Source organism: Neltuma alba, unplaced genomic scaffold (assembly GCF_004799145.2).
Source record: "Neltuma alba isolate B1F8T4 unplaced genomic scaffold, ASM479914v2 tig00005275_pilon, whole genome shotgun sequence".
NCBI lineage: Eukaryota > Viridiplantae > Streptophyta > Magnoliopsida > Fabales > Fabaceae > Neltuma > Neltuma alba.
Window position 1 is genome coordinate 301,780 of NW_021634044.1, and position 11,335 is coordinate 313,114.

The 11,335-nt window shown below is 40.6% G+C and overlaps 1 protein-coding gene across 1 annotated transcript; it reads left to right on the plus strand.

Annotated features, from left to right (window-relative positions):
- Positions 1-171: 171 nt before the first annotated feature.
- On the plus strand, positions 172-11,087 carry LOC114747257 (protein ABC transporter 1, mitochondrial). The gene is made up of 8 exons (XM_028935555.1): positions 172-1,009; positions 1,642-1,867; positions 2,754-2,906; positions 8,419-8,577; positions 8,843-9,002; positions 9,495-9,604; positions 10,349-10,465; positions 10,574-11,087. The coding sequence occupies exons 1-8, from the start codon at positions 435-437 to the stop codon at positions 10,970-10,972; spliced, it is 1,899 nt and encodes a 632-aa protein (XP_028791388.1). The 5' UTR covers positions 172-434; the 3' UTR covers positions 10,973-11,087.
- The last annotated feature ends 248 nt before the right edge of the window (positions 11,088-11,335 follow it).

Genomic DNA, 11,335 nt, shown 5'->3' on the forward strand with positions numbered 1-11,335 from the left:
ACATAAAATCAAAATATTAAATATATGCTTGTAAGCGTACTCCCTTTTAATATCATTTTGGCTTGCATTAAAAAAAAAAAAGGATAAGATGTTGGCAAAAACAAACAGTAATTAAAAACGAAAAATTGGTCACGTATTTTCATTCATGGCAACAATCGATTTTGCTGCCGCCATTTCCTACCATTGACTTCCAATGATCCCGGTCCCAAGAAGCCTTTCAATGACGTCTTCCCGCTAGTTTCATGGAAATGAAAACACCCACGTATATCAGATCATGGATTTAACCGCCAAATTTTTGCGGTAATAACTCATAGGAACCAACCGCTAAATTTATGTTAGGCGAAGGCAATTGATGACAGACGGAGATGATTCTGTCCCAAGGTTAAATCCACCTGTTAAAATTAGAACTCCCCAGAGAAATAGAGAATTGTAGAATGAATCCGTGGAAAGACCTGGGCAGGGTCTTCAATGGCCTCTCTTTGATCGCCAAGGAATTCGTTAAACGCTCCCCACCTCTCAAGTCTGCCAGAACCGGAGATTTTGAAACCCTAGTCAAGAAAGCTCTGGTTTCAGCCACTGACCTTTCCGGCCTTACTAAGGGAAAGGTTCGCCAATTCTCAAACCCTGGCTCCTCTAACTCCAAACTCGCCAATGATTCCGTTGTTTATTTCACTGACCCTTCTGACTCGTCCGCAACAAACAGTGATAATGCTGGCAATTTCCGTGCCGAAGATAAGATCGCAGTTGCTGATAATGGAACTAGCTCCCAAGTGAAGAGTTCGTGTGAAGCTTCTGATGCCTCCGTTGATGCAGATGTATGTTTGACATCTAAAATCATCGATGAGGGTAGACATTGTTCGCCGGGGAAGGAAAGTGAGGCCCAGACCCTGGGTGAAACAGCCAATGCCGATGAATGTGCGAGAGGGGAAGTGGCAATTGCGCCGCCTCTGAGAAGACGGACGCCCAGGGAGAGGAAAGTTCCTTCAACCTCATTTTCCAGGGCGCTGGGGTTAGTTTGTTCTTTTTCATATATCCAACTTCAATTTTTTGTTACGGAAGTTGTAAATCAAGTTCCTCTTTTGACATTGATTGACTAAATAGTAGGATTAGCAAGTTTCAGCGAAATAGATTGAATTTGAATCGAGGAAATTCTTCTGGGACCATTTATTGTACCATTTTAATTGTATATTAAGCAATTTAGACACTTGCACCGATGTTTTCTGATATATGCATCAATATGCTCCCTAGACTATATTGAGTTATGATAAACATTTGATTCCCCTAAGTACATCTTTCATTTCACTTGTTTCAGAGACATTAAATCACTGACTAGCCCACCTTCAAGTAGACACAACTGTCTGATTGACATTTCCCTCCAAGCTGCTCTACGAAGGGATTAGGCCTTCAGAGAGCCCATCAAATGCTTAAAAGGGCTTTGGTTGCTTTCTAGTACAGTCATAGACCAACATATCTTTTATCGAAAGAGAAAATATTTTTTTTTTTCTCTCTTGCACCTTATATAATTTAAATTTCCTTTTTTTTTTCACGTCATAATACATGGCTTTTAGGGAGAATATGATGCACGCAATTGTGATGCAAAATTTTGTTATACCCTAGCTCAAAAATCAAGCATTACTGTAGGTTTGCTGGACTTGGAGCTGGTCTTGCATGGGGAACACTTCAGGAATCTGCCAAGAGGCTTGTCTATGGCAGACCTAGTTCACAGGACAATCAATCTGCGCTGTCCCCCTTTTTGTCCGAAAAGAATGCAGAAAGATTAGCTCTGGCATTGTGCAGAATGCGTGGAGCAGCACTCAAAATTGGACAGATGTTGAGCATACAGGATGAATCTCTTGTTCCTGCTCCGGTACTTTGACCTTTCTTATAAGCATGTAATGATGATAATTTCTGGTGTAATGCATACTTGCATCTTCAAATCGTATAATTGTTTGAGGCAACTTATGTTGATGTTTCGGGTTTTTTGTTGAAGGTGATGCATGCTTTTTATTTTTAGGGTAATTTAGATGATAAGATTTTGTTTTGGGATAATTGAGGCGATTCAGTCTTTGTTAAAGATGATATATAAACTATAAGCATTGTTGTTTAGTGTAGGGCCTTGTGTTTATATTCTTGAACTTTGATTTAAATATCATCAACAGTCGAAGTCAAATATCTATAAAATTAGTCATGGTTGAGCAGAGGGTGGTATTGCAAAATTTCAAGGCAAATTACTGAGAAATTCAAGTTGGATGCAACTATGTGCATGCATTTGCACATTCTACCAGAATTAGGGGAGGTTGAGTTCTATCATGGTAAATACTTTGATGAGATTTGGAACAAGCCATTGGTATCTATATCTCTGGTGAGAAGTGTTATAGGGGATGATTTTAATTGGATATTTGTTCCCTTACTTGATGCTTTGTAATCCTATGTCGATCAGAGGTCTATTCCATTGTTATCTTTTTGCAGATTGGCAAATTAGGTCATCAGTAGATTATCATTTCTACAAACTTCTAGAGTCTCCCAAAAAATGGGGGACTATTTGTCAATTTTTCGGTTACATTACTATCGTCTCTTGTACTTCTCCAAATGTTTGGAAGTGTATGGATTTCTTTCTTTCCATTTTATACTCTCCGATTTTGGGGTCAGCATTTCCATGATGAAATTAGTAATTGGATTTCTTATTGCTGATTACTTCATATTTATTAGGTTTTATGCGACCTAAGAAGTAAAGTCTCAATCTTTTTCTGTAGATCCTTACTGCATTAGAAATTGTCCGTCAAGGTGCAGATGTTATGCCAAAGAGCCAACTTAATCAAGTTTTAAATGCTGAGTTGGGTCCTGACTGGACCTCAAAATTGATTAGTTTTGATTATGAGCCAATGGCCGCTGCAAGTATTGGCCAGGTATGCAAGTTCGTATCCCATATTACTTAAAATCAATTATCTGCTGGTGCTATTTGGCAGCCATCATCAGTACATCTTTCCATCCAGATTTCCAGTATAACTATATAATTTCTGATCTTGTCATTAATATGAATCACCATTAGTAGTGTGACAATGTGCACTGTCATGAAAACTGTTAGAAAGCCCATGATTCTTGCCTATCATTAAGCATGAGAATAATATCCCTGATTGTATGCTGTCATTAATTGTAGTGATTGTTTTTTGATTCTAGCCGGATTATTATCACTGTCCGGACCCTATATATTGTAATGATCTTATATGAAATAATACAATGGAGTGAAACACTCAGATTTAAACATGGTATCAGAGCACTGGGGTTGGAACCGTCCTGAACCCCTGCCGTAAACAGAGAGAGAGCGAGGAGAGAGAGTGAGGGAGAGAGAGAGAACCGCCGGCGTCCTCAGATCTGAAGGCCAGAGAAGGACGTGACCGACACCACCCCTCCAATCCTCACCGGAATCCTCCGATCGGCGCGTCCCCAGAAGCCGGCGTCCAACGGAGCAACGCGTGAAGCTCACGCGCCGTCACAAGCCTCTGCGCGTGAAGTCCACGCGCCGTCACAAGCCGCCGCGCGTGAAGTCCACGCGCCGTCGCCAGATCCGTCCCAGTACAGTACTTCGTCCAGAAGATGAATCCACAAGACTTTCCACCACTTTTTGGGTCCGTTCACAATATGCCTGTCGAAAAAGGCACCATTCCAATGGTTTTATGTCTGGCACATCCTCAAATACTCAAGGTACTCCTTCACCAGTAGCCCCCTCCAAAACTTCTGATCCAATGCCAGATTTGACAACAGTCACTGAACAGCAACCTATGATGGTGGCTCACAAACTAAATGGCAACAACTACCTCCAATGGTCCCAGAGTGTATTGATGTATCTACGTGGGAAGCGTAAGGAGAAATATATTAATGGAGAAGCAAGACAACCGGCATACAACGATCCCATTTTTGACACCTGGTTCGCTGAAAATAATCAGGTGATGTCTTGGCTATGTAACTCAATGACTCTTGAAATCAGTGAGGGATACCTTCTTGCAAGCACAGCCAAGGAAATTTGGGATGCTGCTAAGCGCACTTACTCTACCTTGGACAACGCTGCTGCTTTGTTGGACCTAAGGAGGCAACTCAAAGAACTGAAGCAAGGAAACTTGACTATAACACAGTACTACAGTACTCTGACAAAGATATGGCAGCAATTGGATCTCTTTGAAGTACATCCTTGGAAGAATATTGATGATGCTAATTACTACAGACAACTAGTTGAAAAGGGACGAACATATGATTTTCTGTTGGGTTTGAATGATGCTTTTGAAGAAGTAAGAGGCAGAATTATGGGTCTAAAGCCCCTTCCATCCCTATTTGAAGTCTTCAGTATGGTTAAGTTTGAAGAAAGTCGGAGACACCTCACTCAGGGTAACCAAACTCCAGTTGATGCCTCAGCTTTAGTCACAAGGGGACCCCAGACATCAGAGAGCTTTGAAAGAAAAGGGAACAAGTGGTGCAATCACTGTAACAAGAAAGGCCACACCAGAGATGAATGCTGGAAACTGCATGGAAAACCAACCCATGGGAAACAGCAACAGCGTCGAGATGGAAAAAGCCACCACACCTCCTCCGAAGAAAAAGGTGATGATGGAGATCGCTTAACCAAAGAAGAACTTCAACTGCTCCGAAAGGTGCTCGAAAGGCAAAACTCATCAAAAAAGGTTCCCAATGTGAACTTGATTCAGTCAGGTAATTCTATTATTGCTCTTAATGCAATGGTCACTAGTGATGAAACATGGATTGTCGACTCTGGTGCTACAGACCACATGACTGGTAATAAATCCCTCTTCAAAACTCTCAAATATTGCCATGAGAACCTCCGAGTAAAAGTGGCAACTGGACTATATACTAAAGTTGAAGGTGTTGGCACTGTGGCCCTCTCTGATGACTTGGAAATTCATAATGTTTTGTTTGTTCCTGCTCTCACTTGCAATCTTATATCTGTCAGCAAACTGACTAAAGGACAAGTATGTCGGGTGATCTTTGATGATGTTAACTGTGTTTTTCAGGATTCGATCTCGGGGAGGAAGATTTTGACTGCTAAGGAATGGGATGGACTCTACTACTTTGAAGGAAAGGACATGAAGACAAAAGGAGCAAGGAAGGCTATGGTTAGCTCCAATTCTCAAAATAAAAATGTAATGTTGTGGCATCAAAGATTAGGCCACCCCAGTTTTGATTATATGAAGCATGTGTTTCCAACATTATTCAATAAAAATTCTTCTCCTTTCCAATGTGAAACTTGTCAAATTGCCAAACAAACTCGCACATCTTTTCCCAAGCATACTTACAAACCCACTAACCCTTTTGCATTGATCCACACCGACATTTGGGGACCTGCCAAAACCAAAACCCGAACAGGCACAAGGTGGTTTATCACATTCATCGATGATCACACACGGGTTACATGGGTTTATCTTATGAAAGAGAAATCCGAAGCCTTACAAATTTTCAAAAACTTTTATGCCTTTGTGAAAACCCAATTCCAAACTCCCATCAAAGTACTGAGGAGTGACAATGCCAAAGAGTATGTGAGTGGAGCCTTTAGGGAATTTCTTGAGCAACAGGGAATCCATCACCAAACCTCGTGTGTCTATACCCCACAACAAAATGGCGTTGCCGAGCGGAAAAATAGACACCTTTTGGAAGTAACCCGAGCCATTATGATGGAAAGAAATGTTCCAAGCCTGTTTTGGGGAGATGCAGTACTAACTGCAGCCTATCTTATTAACAGAATGGCCTCCAAAGTCCTCAACTTCCAAACCCCTATTCAAAAACTCCTTGAGACCTACCCTGCCTCACCTATCATCAATACCATCCCACAAAAGGTCTTTGGGTGTGTGGTCTTTGTCCATAAACATGATGGGGGAAAACTAGGTGCTAGAGCCGAAAAATGTTTCTTTCTTGGGTATTCCTCAACCCACAAAGGCTATAAGTGTTACTGTCCCTCTACCAGAAAACTCATAATCTCCAAAGACACAGTTTTCTATGAAGATGATGCATACTATCCCAAATTACCCATTCAGGGGGAGAATTGTGGAGTAGAATGGCTAATTACCCCTGAACCTGAGACCAACGCACCTCCTAATCCTCCAGAACTCTATACACCGCACGAAGAAATCCCTGAACCTGAACCAGAAACCCCTAAACCTACATCTCAACCAGAACAGCCCAAAACCCCCACAAACAATACTCACACAATGGAAACAAATGCTGAAATTGATGCAGGGGTGACAGAGCACTCAAGATCTCACTCAAGTGAACAAGACAGTAGTAGTGGGGTTCCTTCCATTCCAAGGCAGCAACATGATTCCAATCCGGAGTTGGATCCTGAAGAACTAGGATGGCCTATTGCACTTAGAAAGGGGGTAAGGTCTTGTACTCAGCATCCTATACAACGATTTGTCTCTTATGGCAATCTATCTGCTAGAATGCAAACCTTTGTGGTGAATAGCTCACAGGTGAAAATTCCAGAAACATTTCAACAGGCCATGAAAGATCCTAACTGGAAACATGCAGCATATGAAGAGTTGAAAGCCCTGAAGGAGAATAACACGTGGGATATAACCACACTTCCTAAGGACAAGAAAGCAGTAGGTTGCAGGTGGATCTTCACACCGAAATTCAACCCTGACGGAAGCATCAACAAGTACAAAGGGAGATTAGTTGCAAAAGGGTACACTCAAACTTATGGGATTGATTATCAAGAAACGTTTGCTCCCGTGGCAAAGTTCAATACCATCCAAGTACTCTTATCCCTAGCTGCTAATCTTGACTGGTCCCTACATCAACTGGATGTAAAGAATGCTTTCCTAAATGGAGACTTAGAGGAGGAAGTATACATGGAAGTTCCAGATGGAGTAATAGCTCCACCTAATTCAGTTTGCAAACTGAAGAAGTCATTATATGGCCTGAAACAGTCTCCACGGGCATGGTTTGACAGGTTTGCCAAAGCAATCAAAAGGTTTGGTTACAACCAAGGACAAGCTGATCACACTCTTTTTGTCAAACACAATGATGGAAAGGTAACGATCCTAATTGTGTATGTGGATGATATAGTCATAACTGGTGATGATGAAGCTTCGATCTCTCAACTCAAGAAAGCCCTAGCTAGAGAATTCCAAGTGAAGGACCTAGGTCAAATGAGGTACTTTCTCGGAATGGAGGTTGCTAGGTCCAAAAAGGGTATAAGTGTGTCACAACGGAAATACACACTTGATTTACTCCATGAAACAGGGACACTTGGGGCTAAGCCGAATGGAACACCTATGGAAGAGTCATGCAATCTGGAGGTTAAACCAGAAGGGATACCGGTTAACTCAGAAAGATACAGAAAACTTGTGGGTAAACTGATCTACTTGACCCATACACGACCTGACATTAGTTATGCAGTTGGGGTGGTAAGCCAATTTATGCACCAACCTCAGGAAGAACATATGGAGGCTGTGTACGGAATCCTTTCCTATCTTAAACTCAATCCTGGAAGGGGAATATTTTTTAAAAAGGGGAATACAAGAAACATAGAAGTCTATACTGATGCAGACCATGGGAGAGCTGTAGATAACAGGAGATCTGTCACAGGTTACTGCACCTATGTTTGGGGAAATCTTGTGACTTGGCGAAGCAAGAAACAGACCGTAGTCTCAAGAAGCAGTGCTGAAGCTGAACTAAGAGCTGTAGCTCTAGGGGTGTGTGAAGGAATGTGGGTGATTAGACTCCTGAAGGAATTGAGAATTCCCTATGAAGGACCAGTGAACCTCTGGTGTGACAACCAAGCCAGTATTGAAATGACAAAGAATCCAGTGTATCATGACCGAACAAAACATGTCGATATTGATCGGCATTTTATCAAAGAAAAGGTAGAAGGTGGTATCATCAACTTAAGCTATGTGCGTTCGATTGATCAGATTGCTGACATCATGACCAAACCTTTAGCCAGAGTCAAGTTTGAAGGGCTTCGAAGCAAGCTGGGGATGGTTGACATCTACTCTCCAGCTTGAGGGGGAGTGTTAGAAAGCCCATGATTCTTGCCTATCATTAAGCATGAGAATAATATCCCTGATTGTATGCTGTCATTAATTGTAGTGATTGTTTTTTGATTCTAGCCGGATTATTATCACTGTCCGGACCCTATATATTGTAATGATCTTATATGAAATAATACAATGGAGTGAAACACTCAGATTTAAACAAAAACACGGGAGTTTTTCTTCTGAAAATTCTGTAAATGGCTGTAGTTAATTTATATAATTCAAAGCAAACCATATTTTCTATTGCCATAACCAATGTATGCAGTAGGCATATGTGCTAATAAATCATCTATGTAGCTCATTCAATGTCATGCAACTTCATCTTTTTGACACTTCTGCTTACTGTGGCCTAACATTGTTCTTCATATAAACTTAGGTGCATCGGGCTGTCTCAAAGGATGGCATGCAAGTTGCCATGAAAATTCAGTACCCTGGTGTTGCAGATAGCATCGAGAGTGACATTGAGAATGTGAAACTTCTTCTAGATTATACAAATCTGATTCCTGAAGGACTTTATCTTGACAGAGCTATGAAGGTGTGTATTTATTGTTGGAATCCCATTGTATGTATCAATGAGTGAGCTTCTCTTAGAATTGGAGCCCCACCAAATTTACTGTTTGGAACCCCTGAGTCTGCCCCCACCTTTTGCTGACTATGCAGGATAATATTTATCTATGGTGGATGTTGAATATGCATATATTTACAGATATATATCATATATGAAGACTTTTCATCTCTTGAATTTAACAAATATATTTGCTAAAAGCTGCATGCTTATGTTGTTCTTCAAAATTTGTAAGGTTGCTAGAGAAGAATTGTCTCGTGAATGTGATTATGAGTTGGAGGCAGCAAATCAGAGGCGATTCCGAGATATGCTTGCAGGCAGAGAAGGATTTTACGTTCCATTAGTTGTGGATAATATTTCAAGGAAAAGAGTTTTATCTACAGAACTTGTTTCTGGTAATTATTAGATCTCGATGGTTCATGTGAAATGTACTTTGCACATTCCCTTTCTTCAACGGAGGCTTGTAGGACTCAAGCTTCAATGGCATATTAATACTCTTAAGTGGGTCCCATGCGTATCCATGTTATAGGCCATTGATAAGAATTATATTGTTTCTGCTTGTCAAACTAGCACTTTGTTAGATTACATTATAGTGAACCTGATTTTATTTTTAAAGCATGTTTTCTTTCTACATGTTAATATCAGAGTGTCAATGAAATTTCTTCAGCGTACCATCCTGTCTTTTTTTTTTTTCGGGAGATGGTTGCATAAGTATTAAAGATGTTTTTATTCATCCCAAGCCCAAGTTTTGCTTGATCAAGTGATAATGACTTTACTTCCATATTATTTCACCTTTCTCTCTGCTTATGTACAAGTAAGATATTTGATCTAAAGGTTTTATGCTTTTAGCTTGCCTATGAACTTGAGTTAAATTTCCCTTCTTACAGGAATTACCGTTGACAAAGTGGCATCACTGGATCAGGAAACACGAAATTATATTGGGAAAAAGTTGTTGGAACTCACTTTGTTGGAGTTATTTGTTTTTCGATTTATGCAGGCATGTTTCCCCCCCTCAATCACATATTTGCATATCCATAGGCCATGGTTAACAGTAATACCCTGCACTGTAATATTAGTTCCCGGATCTCGTTGATCTGCGCATAGAAAATTTGACGTTTATATGTTGTTATCTCTGATGAATTTTGCTTTAGCTATTGAGTTCAGGTGTTCTGCAAGACAAGTAAACATATATTCCTATTAAATTCTTGATGGAAATATGCCAAAATCTTGGTTTTTAGCAGGGTTATATTACCTGAACTTGAAACTTCCAATTTGGGAACTTGGGACCTGGTTAAGACTTGCGACAGAAATCTTTGTAATTTGCACGATTTGACATGTAATTCTGTAAAGAACATGCTTGGTAGAGTGTGTACTATATGAATCATAAGTTTGACTGGTATGCTATTGTAATATGAAATCCTGCAAGGAAAAGGTAAATCAGTTTCTGATTTTGGTGGCTACGCTCGTCTTGTTGAGCGCTGCAGTCTAATTGATAGATAATATGCTTGTGAATTTCTGTAACAACATATTTAGGTCATATGTTAATCTAGAAGCTGATATACTTGTGTGTTCATAAATTTCAGTTTCTGGTGTCAGTTCTTTGCTTGTCCATGCATTGTCATTTTATTTATACTTCTATTGTTATTCACAGGAGGGAAAGAAAAATGAAAAAGAAAAACTCCTTTTGTCCGTTTCCTTTAACTGACAAGTCTTGATGGTTTTCTACTCCTTTCTGATGCAGACTGATCCTAATTGGGGCAATTTCTTGTATAATGAAGCCACTAAGTCGATCAATCTCATTGATTTTGGAGCATCACGGGATTACCCAAAAAGATTTGTTGATGATTATTTAAAAATGGTAACTAACCTCGAGTTTGAATTCTTCAATTTGTGTTATTCTTTTCTTTTGTTGCTGAAATCTGGGTAGTGAAATTTGTCCGTCCTTAACTCCATGCAATTTGATTAGGTTCTAGCATGTGCTAATCGCGATAGTGATGGCGTCATCGAGATGTCCAAGAGACTTGGGTTCCTCACTGGAATGGAATCAGAGGTGATGTTAGATGCCCACGTTCAAGCTGGGTTTGTGGTTGGAACGCCATTTGCAAAGCTTGGTGGGTTCGACTTCCGCGCAAGCAACATCACTCACAGCCTTTCGCACCTAGGCGGAACAATGCTGAAGCACAGGCTGACGCCGCCTCCTGATGAAGCCTATAGTCTGCACAGAAAGCTTTCGGGTGCGTTTTTAGCTTGCATTAAGGTTGGAGCTGTCGTCCCTTGTCGGGAACTATTATTAGAAGTATGCGAGCAACATCAGTTCGGTGATGAAGGCAGTGAAATAACTCCAGGCGTCTCCATGTCTTCATAGGCATTATTTTTTCTCCATTAGATTTTTCTGACTGGTAATAATCCGGGGAGCATCCGTGCTCCTTTCGAGAATGTTAATTTTGATTGAGTAATTTTTTGCCGGGAACACCCCCCGGGGGGGGCTACTTGTGGCTTTGTCACTGCTGGTAGAGTTTTTCCCGTTTTGAATGCAGTGGGGACTCCAGATGAAACAGATATGCATTGCATTGTACCATTAAGATCAATTTCAAGAAATAGAATAGGGTTATAATACAGCAACGCATTCAGAATATTGCTTAGAGCTAGGTTTGCTATGGAGGTGATGGTGAGTACACTGATGTGCTTCCCCATTCCTTGGAAGCAGTTCCTTGATGTCCGAGTGTCC